The following is a 21,341-nucleotide window of genomic DNA, read 5'->3' on the forward strand; positions in this document are numbered from 1 at the left end:
ACTGATAGCAGACTAATGCAGTTATTAGTGAACTGTGATGCGGTCAAGACCTGCCTGGAACTACTTTAGCCGTGCATTTCTCTGAAAATAATTGCACACCTTAGAACGTTCGTCAAGCATTCAGCTGCCCCGTAGTATAAAGTCAGTTTAATGTAATTAAACAGACTTTAGGCAAAAGAAATTTACAGAGCATAAATATTGTGAAGGGTGTCAAAAAAGTTTTAGGAGTAAAAATAGAGTTTAGTAAAAATCTAAACAGGAAATTCTCACCGCATTTACATATTCTGACTAAATTATTCACTTTTGATTTGAAGCATGTGTTTGTTTTCATAAACCATTAAAGCTTTTACTGGGAGACAATTAAAATGCCTTGGTATGAGATAATTATCTCGACCACAAAATTCCTCTTCATCCTTAAAGACAAACGTTAAAACAACACACTCACCACCATGCTGTATAAATCTCCCGTTTTATCGCACAGACATTCTTGTCCCCAAGAATAATTTAATGTTACATATTTTGCTGTATCCATTCAGTGACTCATTTGAGCCTTGTTTTATGACATCTGTCTCGCACAGTATGTGTGACTGTTTCTCCTTTTTCAAAATGACTACTTTGGCATGGCTCTAAGGACAGTGAGCATACCACACACAAACCAACTTAATTGTTTTGTTTTTCACTGCCTAATAAGCATGTGTATGCATGGTAATGTATTCAATCTGGGAAATGGCTCTCAGAGCTCATTTAAAAGGAACAATCATGATGCATAAATGTACAGGGAAGCCTTTGCAGTTATTGGTTTAGAGGCCATTGTGTGTAAAGTGTGCTTTGTGATGCAAAAAAGTTGAATTTTAAGTTGACAAGAGGGGGCACACATGGGGAAACTGTACTGGCAGACAAACCTTCTTCAAACTCATCATCTGCCCCCATGCCGAACTGCTCTCACTCAAATCAACGAGCGTTGTTTGTCTGAGCGCTGAAGACGAGCCCCCCAATCTTTTATTGTTCAATTTTGGTGAGCCTGTTCGAATTGTAGCACGTGGTGTAGAATTGCAGACAGGAGATCAACTACTTTTGACTGACAAAATTCCAGCCACCGGAAACACTCACTGATAAAGTGAGTCTTACAAAACCTTTCTTTTTAGTAAACTTTGTGAACACGAACAATGTTCTCAATGCTCGAGTTCATGTGTAGAGCCCCTGGTGATACTTTGAGCACAGTTTCATGTTGTGTCGAACCTTCTTAGTGTTTTAAAAATAGCGATTTTGATGCTATCATAGAAGTGCCCCATGCACTCCATTCATTTTGACCTAAAATGAAAATATATTTCCAATTTTCCATTCTAATTATGCTTTTACACGAAAGTTTGACTCGGGTAGATTAACAAAAAGAGCCTAGGTTCGATTTTGCCGAGAGTTACCCTTTAAAGGTTGGACTTGTTGTACGTTCAAAGAAGCTCTTTTGGTAATTTGAGTTACTGTTGCCTTTCTATCAGCTCGACCAGTCTGGCCATTCTCATCTGACCTCTGGCATCAACAAGGCATTTTCGTCCACAGAACTGAGGCTCACTGGATATTTTCCCTTTTTTGGACCATTCTCAGTAAACCCTAGAGATGGTTTTGCATGAAAGCACCAGTAGATCTGCTGTTTTTGAAATACCAACAACCGTGCCACATTCAAAGTCATTTAAATCACCTTTCTTTCCCATTCTGGAGCTCAGTTTGAACTTCAGCAGATCGTCTTGAACAAATCTACATGTCTAAATGCATTGAATTGCTGTCATGCGATTGTCTGATTAGATGTTGAGGTGTCCCTAATAAAGTGGACTTTTGGCCATATACATACAGTAGTGGACAAAAATGATGTCCAGCATAGGGAAATTGACATCTTCACCCAAATTTGTTAAATTATATTGCGTAGTTGTGCTTGGAGTCAATAGTTTTATTTGTGACAACGCAATGAAACATGGCAAATCATCTTTGGCCAGGCTGTCATACAAAGAAATTACGAACACATGCAAAAACGAGAGAACCAACGAAAAATCAATAACTTGATTATGTTGTAGTCAATGTAGGCTATGCTATTTCCTGATCTTTTTGTTTCTCTATGTATTTTGCATAGTAAGATCAAATCTGTAGCTGTAGTTTTCCTTCATTTTGTCAGTAGCAGAGTTTAGTGTTTTGTTCTTCCCTCATATACTTACAAATATTTTCCAATAAATATTTTCTCGAAACTTGTAGGTTCATTAAATACAGGTGACAAAATAGGTCATGATGAATCATAAGTGGCTTATCCATAAACAGCGCCAATACGATTTTGCAGTGTTACTAAAATACAACAAATCAAAGACACGTGCCACTAAAATAATGCACTGAATGCAACATAAAACACAATAAATGTAGCCTACATATCTGCTAAAATAATGAATATTATTTACAAATTATTTACCATCAATTTTCTTTCACACAACAATTCGATTTATAACCCTTATAGTGCATTTTAACTGAAGTGAAATATTAACTAATAAACAATTTTACTGTAGCATTTTTGCACAGCAATAGATCTCGGCTTATCAATCCGCAGTGCAATAGCTTTATTTTTAACAAACCGTGATTTAACACGTTAAAGAAAACCAATTAGATACGACTCAAGTAATGCAGTTATTGATAAGGAAAATTGACTGTATGCATGATTAAGAAGAGATATTCTGTTGCCTCACTAAGTTTCTAAGATGCATCCAATAACCTTTCCGCGTCCCAGCTCTTTCCCCCGCGGTGATCCCGTTTTGACACCGAGACAAAAACAAAAAAGCAGTATGAATGGTGAAGGAGCGAGCAGGCAGGGAGAAAGCAAGAGGAGGCGGTTAGTCTTTGTAGTCGGTGAGGAATGCGGAAACGCTCCTGCTCTGTGTCAAACTGCTCTGAAGGGGGTCAAGGCACATTCAGCCAGCGTGGGAAAGCGAGGAGGAGACCGAGCACACACACGCACGCACACACGCTGCATATTCCTGCATAGATGGGAAAAACATAAAGGGGGAAGGAGGACGGTCGCAGCAGATCGATGAAAATCAGTAACTTTTTGATCCACTCTGCTTTCTTGAGAGACTGATAGGACGATCTTTCACTTGGTCTGCAGTCGCAGTGGTGTGTGTGGTACTGCTGGGAGATGGGGCTTAGCGCGTGCACCATCCGTCTACCTGTGTGGCCCGTTGCGAGGACACTGCACGAGCTGTGATGCGTGTGGAGGAGACGCTGGGAAAGTTACTGAAGTTTATGAATGACGCGACTCTTCGGGCGGAATATAGGCTAACAAACGGGGTAACTATGCTGGACAAACTCCCATTCACTTGTGTTGTTTCTATTATTTGTAGCCTACGTTCATTGCGCGTTGGTACATCTGGGGATTTTGCATGCAATATGGTTTATTAGAGTGTGGAAGTAAAAGTAGACGCTTTATTTCCAGCGTTTATTGATATGCACAGCTAAACAATGCAATCAGTAGACAACCACGTGCTCAAGGCTGTGCTGCACAAAGAAGAGCAATACTTGTCATTAGAAAACTCAAATCGTTTATTTTATTGGCAATGTGCGCACGTGCTAGAGTCAATCGCGTAGCTACTGTACGGAAAAGAGTTATATTAAGCATATGTGTTGACGCGAAGGTTAACGAGTAATTATGTGTTAGTGACCTGAAGACGTGAAGTTATTAAAACATTATTTAAAATGTAAATCATGAATTGAATAGATTTTTTTTCTTTGAACGTTGTCAACTTCTGAATTGAACGCTGTGGTGATATTATTTTGATTTAAATATGTTATTTATATAGCTACACGTGATTTTTATTTTTTAAAATCATTTTTACATATTTCTGTGGGGCTTAACGTCAGGGTGGTGTAACTTCTGGGGAAAAGTCCTATGAAAAGACAACAATTTTACTTTTCTTAAGTATTTTTAATTATTTATTTAACATTGTTTTTAAATTATAGGTTTATCATTATTTTAGAATTAAATATAATTATTATAATTAGGCTATATATTTAAACTGTCTGTCAATGTGGTCTAACCAGAATGCAGGAAGCCATTTTGTTGTCATGTGACATGAAAAACTATAAAACAGGAAACTGTTACTGTGAAGTGTTCTGTAGACCGTGACAATTAAGGTCATTCATTTTTAATAAAAAATATATATAATATTGACCTTAATGAAAAATCATGTTTTGTTCAAGTCAAATTGAGTAACTTTTGAATAACTTTTCCATATTCTTGACAAAAAAAAAAATATTGGTGAAAAATAGAACTCTTTAAAAACAATTATTAAGTTGTATACAATCACAAAACATATAGGCTATTCAAGCTGCAAAGTAGGCCTATATGTTTTTGCTTGATGGTTACACCACTTGACATGTCATTAGCTTATGATGCTTTGTAGCATGGTATAAAATGATAGTCTACAAAGGTTGAAATTCTAAGAATTTTACACATGTGCTTTAACTAGACCTTTTCTCCTAGAAACTAGACGTTTTCTCCTTTATATCATCCGGGACATCATCATTCACCCGCATTCTTTATTGCTGTGGACTCCAGATGTTGATAACTGAACTTTCCTTGATGTTATAGGCCATAAAAGCGGCTAAGCTAGCTTTGTGAATGTTGTATTATGGTTTAAGATCCATATATCTGTTATCTTAAGTGCAGAGATAAGATTTGATTTAACTCTGATCACATTGGTGTTTACCTCTGCCTCCTTTTGTGCTCGCGCTCTACAGGCAGTGCACGTGCCAGCGCCGCTCTCCCAATAATGCCTTTGTGAAATATCCGCGCGCTCGTCACATTTCGGGATTCCCCGCAGTACCTCGCCGTGTGAGAAAAAAAAATGGACAAAGAGAGCATAACCCAACAATATGAGCCGGTGGCTGAGATCGGCGAAGGTGCATACGGAAAGGTGTACAAAGCACGGGATTTGAAGAACGGAGGCCGCTTTGTAGCCCTGAAAAGAGTTCGGGTGCAGACCGAGGAAGAGGGAATGCCGCTGTCAACTATCCGCGAGGTGGCGGTGCTGAGGCAACTGGAGTCCTTTGAGCATCCCAATGTGGTCAGGTAAGAACAGGGGGCGGGGTGGGGTGCGGGGGGGGGGGGGTTGTTTTGTTTATAGATGATAACTTAACATACATCCTTTTATTATATGTGTTTCCTGCTAGAGTGTAGGTATGTTTGAAAGTTGGATATATTGTAAGGAGACAATCTTGATATATGGGTCATTGACAAATAAAGCTTCAAAAAAGTGTTTTTTAAAACTATTTTCAAAACTGATATAATGCATATGTTTTTTAATAACATTTCGAAATGTTTAAATTACATTTTGGACTCTTTATGTCAGGCGGTGCAACTGAATAGTTGTATGTATATATAGGATACTGTAGTTGTACCACCTGACATGGAAAGTGTACTGTACCAACCTACCCATAGTTGAAAAACTGAAAGCATTTTTTACCAGTGTTTGAAAGAGATCTATAAACCTTTTCACTCTGCAAGGATCGGTTTATAAAACAAACTGAGGCAGAGGACATTGATCGGATCCAGAATGATGTTGTTAAGAAAAGCTTGGTGTTATAATAAAAAAAAACGTTATTCCTCATATCAGAAGTTTCATTTCCTGCACCTTTTTCTATGCCCACAATATTAAATATGATTGCTGACTTATACTTGTCCTGATATCAGAGGTTATTTCACTCGAAATCCTGTCCCTTCAGTTGTTGAATATGTTTGTTTCGCCATTAAATCAACATTGATTGACCATTCTTATTTATTTTAAATGATTTAAATGTACACATCATTGTTTCTTTAAAATTCCTATACCCTCATAATCTTTCATCAAAAAAACGTCCCTTCCCACCTGCAATGACTTCTCTTCTCTTCTTTAAGGACGTGTTCATTGGCGCAAGGGTGGGACAACCTGTCACTCACATGACATCACAGCAATAGAACGTAATCAGGGTAGCGCCAGATTGAAGTTTTGACAGGAGTGAAAACGAGGCTGTGAGGGATATAAGTACAGTGTGTTCAGTTGACTGTACTGTTGTTTAACAGCATACATTTTGAAACGTATTTTCGAAAAAGAAAAAAAACTTTGAGACGACAAAAACTCCATAAAGAGTTGTGAAAATTAAGTGATCCAAGTTTATCTCCCACAGCCTTGTTTTTATCCGAGTTAAATTCAATATGGTGTCTAACCAAACCACAATGATCCAATCAATCCCCAATGGACAAAATCAAGTCCCGTCCAACATTTTTTCTTGTTCAAGAAGTCGTTTCCCTCAGATATTCATCACAGTATAGGGAAGAAAGACTATCGCAACTTCCGTTTCATGCCGACTTTAAGTACTGTTGGTCATGTCAGCAGGAGATCCGGTAATAGGCAAGATAGGGTGGCAGCTGTCACACGTTCCTATCCATAAAACGGTTTGCTGAAACGATCTCTGGTGTGTAGGCATTTCACACCCATTATTTCCTGTCACATCATTTTGCCCTCATCGACCCTTGTTCAAGGGAGATCCCCTAAGAACTTCAAGAAAATTAAGACACTTTTTTTCAATTGAACTGCATAAATTTGCTGTATTCAACTCCATCAGCTTACTTTGCTGTGGAGCAATATGCCCACTGGGTTTTCTCAGGTACTGAAATAGCTCAAGTGTGGGGAACTTGTAATTCAATTCGAAATCGTAATGAATTGATATATTGGCCAATTTGAGATTGCTGGCATTGGATGATAGTCATGCTAACTCAAGCCAATCAAGAGCAATGAGTAGTTTTCAGATTTTTTTATAAAACTGAGAAAATATGATAATGTAGGCTACTTTAATCTAAGCATTTCTACAAATCTTTGTAAATATTATCAGCATTGGCCCCTGATGTAACCAAATCACTAGCCATGATGATGATGATGATGAAATGAGTGATCTTTCCAAAGTATAATAAACATATTCAAAAAGCTAAGCATCTCTGCAAAAGATCATCTAGTCAAACCAAACATTTAGGACGAGGATGTCTTCAAGGAACAGCTATGCGGGTCTCATTGTTTTGATAATTAGGTTGTCAAATGCAAATGGTACCATTGACGCATGCACCTCTCTGACAATTCACCTTTCCTGGTCAACTGAAACGATACCCATTGTTGACCTTTATGTGCAGATGTGAAACCATTGATGCGCAAATATCTGTGAGCAGTCGGCCGTCTTTCTCGGCAGCGAATAGATGCATTTTAATTCCTCATTGTCTGCGTCTGGCATCAAGGTCGTCTTCCATTGTTTTGGTAATGTGTGTTGATTTTTTTTTTTTAGCTAGGTAGCTTATAAATGTCAAAATGGGTAGGTGGAAAAACACCGGAGATCTTGCAGCTAATGGATTGATGGCTCGGTTTGAAGGGCTTATCTACTTCATTCAGTTGATGACAAAACTCACGTCATTGGCTGGCCTAACTCAAGGCCTTAACCTTGCCATGGAGCACTGTGCACTAAAAGCTGCTGAACACGAGCACTTCGTTCTTTTGACTAGACCAGACAAGGTCTGGATTGCAAATGCACATTTTGGTGGTTTGTAATTTGTCCATGGATGCAGATGGATCTTTTTCATATTGCTTTGTCAGTTTGTTTTCCTCCTTTGCATTACTGACAGCAGCGTTTGAGCTGCATGAACTTGCCAAAAACCTGATGATCATGTTCTCCAGCATGATTTGAAACGATCCAATAAGTATCTTGAGGTTCAATGGAAGAACATGATTAGTGTCATACATTTTCTTATTTGATTAGTGACCTAGATAAAGTACAGAATCTGAAGCATTTTCATCCACTTACAACTGTTCTTTCATTGGGGTTCCAGACTTTTGGACCCTAATGTATTTTTGAGTACATAAAGTAAATGCAGGATCTATAGAACAGGTATTTTTGTTGAGTGCAAAGTGGGGAAGAGAATGCAAGAAACTTGCTTGAAATGAAACGCTAAACAGTATTAAAGGATGTAGGGACTCCTATAGGGGCCGCGTGTTTGGAACGCTGTGAAAGTGCAGGCAACTTCTCAATGCTTATAATGAGAATATTATTCATGCCATATGTTTTGTTGGTTAAGAGGCTTCATTGTGGAGGCACAATCTGGATTCCAGCAGAAGTGTTTCCTGGAGAAGTTGAGTTTATGATGTCATGGGATCGGGTAACTTACCATGAAAGAATCTTTTCGCAGATTAAGGATATTTGACTTTGTCTTTCACTAAAAGCCAGGGGTAGTTCATTATCTTTGCAAGTGATGTGACGTCAGGCAATTAGAGAACATCTCCCCTTCTGTCAAATATATTATCTTGTGAGAAAGCATGCATCCTTGTCGTCATTTTTGGGTTTTGGCCCTCTTGCCAATGTCAGCTTGAGGACTGTGTCAGGTTGTCTTTTTTTAATTGATTTTTTTAGAGGGTTAAAATCTTCATTAAAGGTCATATTGACCTATGAAAATTGATACTTGAAATACTTGTCACTCAAACAGCTTTTAATGAAAGTGTTCTTGATTATGCCCTTCCCTCATCTAGGTTGTTTGACGTATGCACAGTTTCCAGGACTGACCGGGAAACCAAACTAACTTTGGTCTTTGAACACGTGGACCAAGATTTAACCACATATTTGGAGAAAGCACCTGATCCAGGGGTGCCACCTGAAACCATAAAGGTACATTCACACCAGCAGATTCATCGCAACACTTACGATCAGGCAGAGAAACTGTAACCTGATGCTTTTAGCCTAGCACTGTAATGGTCAAGTTCAACTTGAAATCCAAATTAACCCTGTTTGAACCCAAATGAACCCTTTTTGTCTTATTGTGCATTATTCATATTGTTTTATATTATTTGAATGAAAATGTAATAATTTGCTCTGCCTCTAAAGTGACTTTCCTTTTCGACTGACATAATATATTAAATAATATTTCACATGAGCTGTTTCTCCATCCAGCTAAATTGTTGGGCATTTTGGTAGATCACATTAAAAAACGCTGGATGGAAACGCCAACATGCACATGAATTCTAAAAATGTGCATAAAAAACGTGCATTTTTTTTATTTGATAAGACATGAGCATGAACTAGGATTTAACAAATAAATCCCTCTGTGGCAGAAAAAAACTGTTCCGATTGTTATGATCACTGGATGTGATTGTTGGGATCACTGGATGCGTCTCGCATGGTTGCATTCCCAAACACCAGACATCCGAACGCAAGATAACACAACTTTGTTTATTGCGTTTTGTCTGCACGCTCTGAGACGCGAGTCATTTATGATGGAGGAAAAAAGAGCCACAGTGGCTTTCCCGATTGCAGCAACTTCCATTTTTATTACAGATATTTTGTTTTTTTTTTCTCTTAAAAACATGGGATGAAAATGCTTCTTTATTCGCAAATGTCTTATGCAATATTCCAATTTGCGCAAAAGTAAATTCACAACTTTGGAGGGAAACGTATAGCTATTGAAGGGATAGTTCACCCAAAAATGAAAATTCTGTCATTAATCACTCACCCTCATGTCGTTCCAAACCCGTAAGTGTTTGGTTCATCTTCAGAACACAAATGAAGATCTTTTTGATGAAATCTGAGAGCTTTCTGTCCCTGCATTGACAGCTTTGCAGCTACCAAGCGAGCTACATCAAACGAACATGTTCGAGCTTCCGTTTAGCAGATCTGATGGGTGAAGTGATAAATGTTTATTTGCGAATAAAAGCCTAAATTAGATCTGTTCATCATATAAAGTGATCGTGCCTCTTCAGAAAATTTTGGACTAAACCGCTCAATTCATATGGATTAGTTTTACAATCTCCTTATGAACTTTTTAAAGCGTCACAGTGGTAGTTGCGTAGCTGTCAATGGAGGGATAGAAAGCTCTCAGATTTCAGCCAAAAGGTCTTCATTTGTGTTCCGAAGATGAATGAAAGTCTTACGGGTTTGGAACGACATGATGAAAGTAATTATGAAAAAAAAATCATTTTTGGGTGAACTAACCCTTTAAGCTGTAAATAAAAAGAATGAGCTGCAAAGTGAGGGCAACTTGAATTTAAAAGCTGCGTCAATTAACTTGTGTTACATGTAGCAGATTTTATTTCCAATCTTTGTATCTTTTTCAAACTGCTTTATAAAAAAAAAGGTTTTTACTTTGAGGCCTGTGAGCAAAAATGAGCGTTTTGGCCTTTTAAGTCAGCAGATGAAGGATGGAGCTCCCTCAGATCACAGAGACTTGTCCTTTTGATGGGCAGTGCATGTGGTGGATGGGCTTCTAATTAAAGGGCTGGGTGCCTGTGTGCCTCTATTTTCATTCAGCTCTGGCTTTCACCAAAGATTGGCCAGAGGAATGTTGCTTCAGTGTAGTGTGCATGCAAAGGGTTTGTGTTCGTGTGTAGTGGCCTCCCTCTCAGCCTTTCACTAGTATAAACCTGTGCACTTAAGTCATTCAGGCCAGATATCATTTTCCTTAGACAAGAAATAATCCTGCTGCGTGTCAGTGTCCTCTTACGTTCATCCGGAAAGGTTTGAGCGGAAACGTTGGATTTTATTGTCCTGATCATCTACTCTCCTGTAATCTATTTAGACTTTTTCCCACATGCTAGTCTTACAAATCCATTCATCATATTTCGCTACCTCTCCCTCTAGGACATCTTACATTGAGTGCTGGAACGAACCGTATCTCTCTCTTTGTCATTCGTGCCAAATTGAAATAGAAACAGAAGCTATGAAACATTTCAACAACAAGTTAAAAAGTGACACCTAAGGGGTTTCCTTTGCAAGTTTTGTGTATCGGTAAGGAAGGATCATGTATCGAGAGGGACTTTTGAACATAACGCAGACTTGGTTTGAGTCTCTGGTTTGCATGTTAGAGGTAAATGTGCGGTTTATTTGCATCTTCCTCATTGACATTCTGTTATATCTAAATTATTTATAGCTTTTTTTTAATTAAGTTTTGGTCGAAAAACGGTTATAATTTGAATTTTTAATTTGAATTATAACTTTATTTTAGGATATGTGGGGTGTGTATATATATAGTACCTTTCAAAAGTTTGGGGTGAGTAAGATTTCTTTAATACTCTTTATTCAGCAAGGATGCTTTAAATTGATCAAAAGAGACAGTAATGATTTTTACATTGATACAAATAATTTCCATTTCTAATAAATTCTGTTCTTTTGAATCTTCTATTCATCAAATAATCCAAAAAAGTTTCATCTCCACAAAAAATATAAGGCTGCACAACTGTTCACAACCTTCATAATAATAAGAAACGTTTCTTGAGCAGCAAATCAGCATATTAGAATGATTTCTGAAGGATCATGTGAAAAGTTAATTATTTAGCAATTTTACAGTTTTAAATTTTTTTTTTATCAAATAAATGCAGCCTCTGTTAAGTCTTCTATCAATTATATAAATTATATAAAACATTTATATAAAAAAATTCTTCTCTCATTAAATTAAAACTTAAAGGACTTTAACAGATATGATGATATATATATATATATATATATATATATATATATATATATATATATAAATATATATAAATATCTATCTATATATATATATATATAATATATAAATATATATAAATATAAATATAAATATATAAATAAATAAATATATATTAATAAGTGACCATTTATAGTTAATTTATGCAATACACCTTCCAGAGTCAGAATATTTTAACCTAAGAGCTCGTGAATATGCATTAGTGAGATTTCATTTTGTCAGGCCACACAGACATCAGATAACCGACATCAGTTGCAGACTGTGCGGCCCTCCCAAAGATGCCCGGCAACCTTATTCACCACCCTCCTCGGGACACCAGATTGCAGAGGTCCCAGCCTCCACCCCATTCCAGCCCCCAAACTGCCCACTCCTGCCCCATTTCAGACCCACCGCATGCTAATTGATGAGAGAGGCCCCGGGAATCAAATGAGCTGGAAGGAGATCAAGCGGCTGGCCCTGCGTTGGGGAGTGCGGCTAGGCTCTCCGGCCCCGCGCCTTCCCAAAGCCTGTCTCTGGCCCATAAAGGAGAGCCTAATGAAGCATGGGGAAGGAATTACACTAACGCTAACTGGCAGATGTCCTGCATTGTGCCGGGGTACAATAAACAATATGGCTGCCTCTCATGAATTAGCATGAGAAAGGGGGGTGCCTTCTGGAAGCTCTGTTTTGACTGCTGGTTTCGGGGAGGTTTTTTCCCCCAATCTTTCCTCCTCTCCTTTATTTTCCTCCCTTTTTCTGAGAAGAGGTACTTTAGGACAGGTGCTATCAAATCTTTCTTTTGTTTCGATTCTGAATGCCTCTCAAGAAAGCCTGGTTATTTCAAGGTTGGTAGTGTTGGTTTTTAATTTATGGCGCAAATTTTTTGATTGTAAATTACAGTGCCTCTGTTGTGTCAATAGCATGTTACAACAAAGAACCGTCTCCAAAGAAGCATTCAGGTTACTCCTTTTGAGATCATGTTGACATTGTCTGACAGGTAAATCAAGCTTGATTTTTCCACTTAACTAAAGTGCTTTCAAGAGTATCTCTAAAGCAAATGACTTAAAATAACAATAATACAATTATAATAATAATAATAATAACCCTTACTGTTAAAAATTTAGGAATCCGCAACCGCAGAATTCTCCAGAATTCAAACGGGCTTCATTTGCGTGTGCATACATTATGGCTTAATATACTTATGAATTATTACTAACGTTCAAAAGCTTTGAGTCAAAAATTAGTCTTGTGCTCACCAAGACTGCATTTATTTGATAAAAAATACAGTAATATTATGAAAAGATACTACAAACTGCTGTCTATTTTAATATATTTTAAAATGTAATTTATTCCAGTGATGGCATTACTCCAGTCTTCAGTGTCACATGATTCTTCAGAAATAATTCTAATATGCTGATTTGCTGCTCTAGTGACATTTATTATTATCATTGTCGAAAACAGTAGTGCTGCTTAACATTTGTGGAAAACGTGAATTTTGATGTATAGAAAGTTCAAAAGAACAGCATTTTTTTGAGAGAGAAATCTTTTGTCATTTTATCAGTGAATTCTGTCACTTTGCATCCTTGCTGAATAAAAGCATTAATTTCTTTGACCCCAAACATTTGAAAAGCAGTGCATATTTATTATATAATATTAAATTCAGCCACTACTTTATCCATTTAAATGACATAATCTGCAGATTTCCCCCCAAAACAACAGTGCTGAAAATGCACACAGACTGCGTTTGTCATGATAATGAGATAACATGTCCATTTAATTGGAGGAGGCGATATGAGTGTTTATCCTCGGGTCACACTTCTGAGGTGGTTGTGTACCTTTCCTTTTTTCTTTTCACTTTTGTCTTGAGCAAAAGTGGGCCAACCGTGGGCCATTTTAGGCCAAGACAGAGGAGCTGTTAGGGGGCGATGCCGTTTTAGGAGCTCCCGGAATAACTGCCTGTGCCTGAAGGTCTAAGAGGTCATGGCTGGATGGGTATTCAGAAAGGCTCCTTGTTTATGATGGCTGCCTGACTCTAACACGCGCGCGTTCCCTTGTGCAGGCCTCCGGCGCACACATTGTGAGGACCTCCGTCCCCTTCCCCTCGCCCGGTCTGACTCGCGCCGTTTGCAGTTTTTCGCTTGAGTGTGCACCCCATTGTTTCAGTGGTTTTAATCACTCACCAGCTGGTTGGGGAATGAACAGTGCTTTGGGCTCAGATCCATGTCACTTGTGAGGTCTTGGCAGCGGGTTTCTCAGGGGTAGGCTGCCACCGCTTGATACCTTTGCTTTGGAACAAGTCAAGCAGCAACTGTGAGCAAATGCTCCCCGCTCGGCACTCCAACCCTACTTCTTTTTCTCTTCCCTTCTTATACGCAGCCCCCTTTTTTTCTTATCTATTTGTCAGTTTGACCTTCCACGGCCAATATTGACAATTTCTCCCAAAGGAAATGGCAGTTAGGTATGTCTTTTCCCCACCACCTCTTCAGTTTCAGAATCACGGTCTGATTTTATATTGGCAGAACGAGGCTATTCACAATTAGCTGTGATCCCGGGACAGCTGCAGGGAAGCAGAGGCCTACAGGGATGGAGCCTTACGGCAGCGTGTCTTTCCTGCTCTGCCGTCATGTTGGTTATCAACATCTGCCAAACTTGAACTTTAAAGGGACATGCTCACTTTTTTCGCCTCCACATGCATATATTAGACATTCTCTTGAGCCTGTCTTCTTGATATTAGTACTGTTCCATCTGTTTAAAAAAAAAAAAAATTATCCACTTAAGGTTATTAAAATATTTTTTGGGAATAATATATTTGGAATTGCTCAGGTCTTCTGCTCATGTTTTAACAGGATATGATGTACCAGCTGCTGCAGGGTCTGGATTTCCTTCACTCTCACCGTGTGGTTCATCGAGATCTTAAGCCTCAAAACATTCTAGTCACCAGTGGAGGACAGATCAAGCTGGCTGATTTTGGTCTGGCGCGGATTTACAGCTTTCAGATGGCTCTTACTTCTGTGGTGAGTAACTGGGTTGCACAAGTGTCTGCCATAGTGAATGAAGCAGTGCTATTTGTTAAATTTTATTGAATGTAATAAAAATGCTACACACACACACACACACACACACACACACACACACACACACACACACACACACACACACACACACACACACACACACACACACACACACACACACACACACACACACACACACACACAGTTTCACTATAGTAGTGAGGACATTGCACAAACTTCCATTGATTTTATATCAGGTTAATGATATTAGCCATCACAGAAACATGTGCATTTTAACATAGTAACTACTAGTCAGGACCAATATATATCTAAACACAGTATGTAGATATTTGTATGCTTTTTGTATGTGACATTTTCTACAAAAGTATGTAACTTGTGCAATTATTAATGGATGAGACCCAATGTGTAAGTGTCATCTTTTTCCACCGTTCCATCCCTCGGTTCCTTAAATCCCCTTTCAAGTGTGTGGATGACTTACTGCAAACATTTCTCATTGTCTACTGTGGTACATTATCGACATCTTCGATGTATCTGATGTCCTTTTGTTAGATTTAGGAGTGTAACATGCCATCATACAGACAAATAGATCCCTTGAGACAGATATGGATGATGTCCAATCAGATGTGGTAGCACTGAAAGGCCACCCATCAGACATGTGCCTGAAAGCGAGTGTATAATGTGTAAGGTGATCCCTGCAGATGCTGTCCCATGTCTTTGGCCTCACAAAGTGGCTTAAGCTGAGATGAAATGGACTGCGATTGAGTCCCATCAATTCCCTTCTGCCACTCTTTGAAGTCACATTCTCTTGAGGACGACTCTGATGTCAAAAGATTGCACATAGGTTTTGAACAGACATTGTGTGTGTGTTTTTGTTTTTGCTTAGAGATCTTGTGCAAGTTAAATCAGTGTTTGCATATTTTGCATATTTACATGGCTGATTAATAACATTCTTTACATTTTAGTCAAGATGTTTGCAGTGAATATTGAATTTCTCCTATCTAATTATAGTCGTTGCCATGGCCAGATCGCACACAAAAGGGAATGGAAGAGTTTGCGACATTAACCCACTTTTTTCACATCTCATTCAGTTTGCAGATTCTGAATGACTGCCAGCGCCTTCTGTTAGCTGTGGTTTCGTGGTTTTAGTTGCTGAGCAAAAAAATTGTGTTTCAGTTCTTTAATAAAGGGCTGTTAAATCGTTGGGCGGGTGATTCTCTGTGAGTTCACCTGGGAATCTACCACTAGAAAATATCCCCTCCGTTTCACCCCACCCCACACATACTGAGAAACAAAACAAAAAACGGCCGATAGATAAGGCGGGGGTGCTTACAGTGATCATGGACTCTCTGGCTCTCCGGATTAATGTTCCTGTGCCTGGAATCCCCCTATCACCCGCCCTTCAAGCAGCTAAAAAAAATCCATTTCCTCTCTCTTGGCAGTTACAGGAATGTCGTTATTGTGTATGCAAAAGCAGACGTGCTGTTATGGCTTTTGGCTCCTCATTCTATGACAACACTCAATGTTAGCTTCTAGTTTGCCATGCTGACATAAACTGTACATTAGAAGACTTGAGAAGTGCTGAATGGACCAAACATGGTTGGCTGAGTCATAACTGCCCATCAGAACTCATGCGGAATTACGATGATTCAAAACAGACTACCGTTCTCAATGCAGAGAGGTCGGATCAGGCAGTTTGTCTGAAGTAAATGATATCTCTTTTGCATAAAAACTTAAAGGAATATCCCCTCAGAGTTTTTTTGTAGAGTGCGGTGTTTGTCCCTTCTTACCTAATGTTATATGTATGTATTTCACAGCGGTTTACAGGATATGCTAATATACTTTTTATCATTGTTGTTAAAGAAGTTAATGGGGATTGTGAAACTCCGCTTTAGTGCCTTCCCCCTCTGCTCTCGCCATGTAGATGAGAAACATAGAGCAGTGGTAAAAGTATTTCAGTAATGTAATTAGTTACTGTGCTTAAGTATTTTTTTGGCTACTTTGTAGTTTTTCAAATATATTAGCAACTTTTACTCTCTGCTTGACTACATTTTTTTAATAAGTTTGGCCCTGTTTACACCTGGTATTAAGATGTGTTTTGGTCAATCGGATCACAAGTGGACGAGGGTGACATTCACGTTTACACCTGGTGTTTTAATCCATCTCTTTTGTCCACTTTCAACCACTTCTGTCCTGATTTCTTCGAAGGGAGGGTCTATGGGCAGGTAAATGCATGGGCTTTTTTAGATTTTTTGTTTTAATGGACAAAATAAGATTGCGGAATTTACATATGAATGTACCCGGAGAGCATCAGCTTTCATTTCAGCTCTGACAGCCGCAAGACTGCGCTGAACACTGTGTTGTGTGTTAGAAATCAGGAATGGTGAGAGAACATTGTGCTTGTATGTTTTTGTCTTCAAACCAAACTTGTGTCTTTAGCCGACAAAGTTTAAATCCCATCTGGCTAGCGCACTTCCCAAAATACTTACGCATTAGGTCAGTAGGCGTTCTTTTGTGGCTGTTCAAACACATTCGACCACATGAGCGTCGACACTACGAAAGCAATCCGGTCAAATGCGTTTCCGACTACCTCTGGAAGTGGTCGAAAGTGGACAATCACAAAACGTTTTAGACCCCGTTTACACCTGTATTTATCGTCCACTTGTGATCCGATTGACCAAAATACATATTAATAACAGTTGTAAACAAGGCCCATGTACTGTTTACTCCTATATGTTTGTGATGAATAATGCAATTACTCGTTACATTTGGGGCGTGGCACCTAACTTTTCCTGCAGCAGTTTATTTCTGCTACAAAAGAAGTGATATCGCCATCTACAGGGCATTGAAGGTTATGCTTTCTGCCCTTGTTTACCCAAACTTGTCAACAAGGCGACTTTAGATGAATATTGAGTGCATTAGCAGGTAGTTGTGAATCGCAGGTGTAGCACGTCCAGTGAAAAACTATTTAATTTTACTTAGCATTATTTTATTTATCTGGTATATTGTAGAAACATTTTTGAAGGATATTGTTTTTTTATATTGAGCACTTAAGTTTAACTGAGACTTGAGTGTTTGTAGACGTTTAAGAGGCTGTTATGTCGAACTTGATTGATTGCGATTTTGAGGTGTTCAGTTTTATTTTGATTTTAGAAAATCAACGTGATTGCTCTCTTTACAAATCAGCTGTTTCTTGTTTTTCACTGGCATGTCTCTTTGGTGTTGAAAACTAGTATGAGTAAAGTACTTTCTAAATTAGATACTCTAAAACTTTTACTCAAGTGGTATTGGAATTGGTTACTTGGGAGTCATTTTTGCTGTAAGGTATCTACTTTTACTCAAGTATGTTTTCAGGTGGTTTTTACACCTCTGACACACAGCGACCGAGCGCTGAATGGACCACCCATCGGGTGCCCCGAGAGGTGGAGATTAGCCTGACCCTACAAATCTCATGGGTCCGCAGCATTGTTGTTTGTTAGAATGACTCTGGTTCTCTCTGCTGCTTTTGTCCATCTCTGATTGACAGCCTAAAGCACAAACACAATACACAGTAACGTTTAATTCTCCCCGTGTGGCTTTTTGGGTGCATTAGATGCCTTTTTCCCCAACCCAGGCTCTTTGGAAAATGTGCCTGTTACGTTGCTTTTGGCATGTTTTTGCCACACTTTCGAAGCGAAATGTCCAGTGTGTGGCACTAAAAGTGGTAACTGGTAACGTTTTATTATGTTGGTGGTTGTATGAAATGTCTAGTGAGTGACTTTTAAAGGTTAATTCTAATAATAATAAAGGTTAGTTTGAAAATAACATAGCTCCTACAAATCTGACACTGAACCTAACTGAAAGTGTCAAAAAAAGCAATGTAAGTGTAAAAAAAGAGAGCATTTGCTCCTAGAAGTCTTTAAGCTTTTCTATCATGATACGCATTTCAGAGGACTTGTACCTGAGCGCTCCACATTGCAAGTGCAAAACCAGGTGAGCTTCCGAGCAAGTTTTCTACATCAGAAAAGCCATTCATACGGAGGTGGTTGTGATGCACATGTCAATATGGTAATAGTATAATCGGTAATCTGCCTCTGAAATCATAATTTACATATTGATTTATGATTATAATCATAATTTAACAAATTTGTGTGAAAAGAAATGGTTCGTGTTTCACTGCCAGTAATGTTCATTTCAGCTGGAAACTGCAGTGAATTGTATGTATAGGTATGTTTTTGGAGTTATTTCCAAAATATAAGTACAGGCTTGCTTTTCTAATGAGCCTAGATTGCTTTTATTTCAGCTCATGTACAGTCAGAAGCTGTGCTTGACACTACGATGCATGCAAACTGTAATCTAGCGATACTGGGTGGGATGAAATCGATTGCGGCCTCTTCCTTTATATCAAATGGAGTTATTGTAAAAATGGAGGCAGCTGGGATTGTCCCATGAAAGCGATTAGGATCCTGTTCAAGCAAACATCATGTGCACCGCATTGCTCATGAAATTGGATTTTCAGAACTGCAGGCAAATGTCTCAGATCATTCATCTGACTGATTGTTGTACAATTTTTACATCTTTTAAGTGTTAAGTAAGCATACTTTAATCTATTGCTATGCTTCTTCTGCAAGACCTCCAACCATTTTTGCATTAAACAAAGTGAATGGGCTTTCCTTGGCCTTTTATCATCTAATAAAACACATTTATAGGCCTTTCTGAAATATATGCCATCTGCAGAAGTGATCCAAAAGTGTATGAGAATCCAGGCTGCTTTTGGTGGGTTGTGTAGATTTGCTGTACAAGTGGCTGTCATGGCTCAAATTATGCTGAGATAAAAAAGAATCCCTCTTTTCCTGCAACCGTTTTTCTGCATACCACAAACTTCATAACAGTCTGTGGTGTGGGAGTCCTGTGGGCCCTGTCACTTCCTTCCCCTCTGATGGTCGAATGAATCCCTTATGTTTGTATCACCTAGCGCCCATAGCTTGCTAGACTCGCGTCCTCTAACCCAAACCATCCCACAATGATTGAGTTTCAGTGAACAAATGTGGATGGCCGATTGTGTCATTTGACATTGAATGAGGTTGGGGCTTCAATTTACAAATACTTGCATAAGCCATTTTATGAAAATCACCTCTTATGATGTGATTTTATTTTAAGGAATCGTACAAGACTATCAAACTTGAGAGCAACCATTTGAATCAGGCTGAGTTGGTTCTTAATTGTTAAAAAATACTAACAACTTAAAGGGATATTTCACCGATGGAAAGATGAATGTGTATTTAAATTGGGTCATTTATGTAGTAGAAATGTGAAATTATTTTAGAAGTTGGTGCCTTCTAGACTGAGAAATGTATTTTTGGCTCATGTGGATGAAAGACAACAACTCCCAGAATGCACTTGCTTCGCTGCCCTACGAGGCCACTCCCAAGCCACGCCTACCAGTTACAGAGGGCATTATCGGAAGAAATGATACAACTAGGCTACTAGTCGACTCGAAACTGAAAAGACGCCGTTTTATCGTGAGATCCCCCGATGGGCGGGTTGAATTCATGCGGAACGAGCTCCTCCTACTGGTCTCTCGCCTCTGGCCAAAAAAGCCTCCGATGACTCAAAATGAAGTTTTTTGCATCATCTGAGGTTTTTTTCCAGACACATAATACCGAATGCTCTCGTCTCAGGGGGACATGAGGGAGGGAAGCAAGGTCATTCGAAAATACTACCGGGTTTCTACTGATACAAAGCTTAAAGGGTTAGTTCACCCAAAAATGAAAATTCTGTCAGTAATTACTCACCCTCATGTTGTTCCAACTGCGTAAGACCTTCGTTCATCTTCGGAACACAAATTAAGATATTTTTGATTAAATCTGAGCCATGTCTCACTCCTCCATAGGCTGCTATGTGACCGAAACTTGCTGGCCCAGAAAAGTTATTAAAGAGATCGTTAATATAGTCCAAGTGACTCCAGTGGCTCAATCTTAAGTATATCAAGCGACGAGAATACTTTTTGTGCGCAAAAACAAACAAAAATAACGACTTTATTCCACTATGCATTTCCTTCTCTCTGGACCTCTAGTTGGTTCGCGTAGTGTTTTTGCGCAGCGCGTCTGTGTTACACGTCACCACGTAGGCTCACTATTGGCCGACGCCGGTCATGTGTGTGTTGCGTGATGACGTGCAACACAGACGCGCAGCGCAAAAACACTACGAGGCCCAGAGAGAAGGAAATGAAAAGTGGAATAAAGTCGTTATTTTTGTTTGTTTTTGCGCACAAAAAGTATTATCGTCGCTTGATAAACTTAAGATTGAGCCACTGGAGTTACTTGGACTATATTAACGATCTTTTTAATAACTTTTCTGGGCCAGCAAGTTTCGGTCACATAGCAGCCTATGGAGGAGTGAGACATGGCTCAGATTTCATCAAAAATATCTTAATTTGTGTTCCGAAGATGAACGAAGGTCTTACGCGGTTGGAACAACATGAGGGTGAGTAATTACTGACAGAATTTTCATTTTTGGGTGAACTAACCCTTTAATGCTAATCAGTGAAGTATCCCTTTAACGATTCTGACTGAATCACACTAACAGATTGGTTTGGTTCAGGAACAAATGACTCTTATGAGCCAGTTCTTTTTAAAGAATCTTTCTCATAGACTTGCAAATTTAATACTCACAACTTTCTTCTGACTGCTTTTATCATGCAAACAATATGTGGTCCGATTCATGAACATTCATCAGGCTAATCTTTGTGTAATGATTATTTTAATGAATCGTTTAAAAAAAGACTCTTAACTTACTGGTTTGAAACAGTCTGA

The 21,341-nt window shown here is 38.8% G+C and overlaps 1 protein-coding gene across 1 annotated transcript in view; it reads left to right on the forward strand.

Moving 5' to 3' along the window:
• The first annotated feature begins 2,827 nt into the window (after positions 1 to 2,827).
• Positions 2,828 to 21,341, forward strand: part of cdk6 (cyclin dependent kinase 6) — a 42,721-nt gene continuing 24,207 nt past the window's right edge. Inside the window, exons 1-4 of the mRNA XM_081376098.1 lie at positions 2,828 to 3,318; positions 4,768 to 5,098; positions 8,571 to 8,706; positions 14,362 to 14,529. Coding sequence (XP_081232224.1) covers positions 4,875 to 5,098; positions 8,571 to 8,706; positions 14,362 to 14,529 — 528 coding nt within the window. The 5' untranslated portion in view covers positions 2,828 to 3,318; positions 4,768 to 4,874. The remainder of the gene's footprint in view (positions 3,319 to 4,767; positions 5,099 to 8,570; positions 8,707 to 14,361; positions 14,530 to 21,341) is intronic.

The sequence above is a fragment of the Scardinius erythrophthalmus genome (genome assembly GCF_964197995.2).
Source record: "Scardinius erythrophthalmus genome assembly, chromosome: 10".
NCBI lineage: Eukaryota > Metazoa > Chordata > Actinopteri > Cypriniformes > Leuciscidae > Scardinius > Scardinius erythrophthalmus.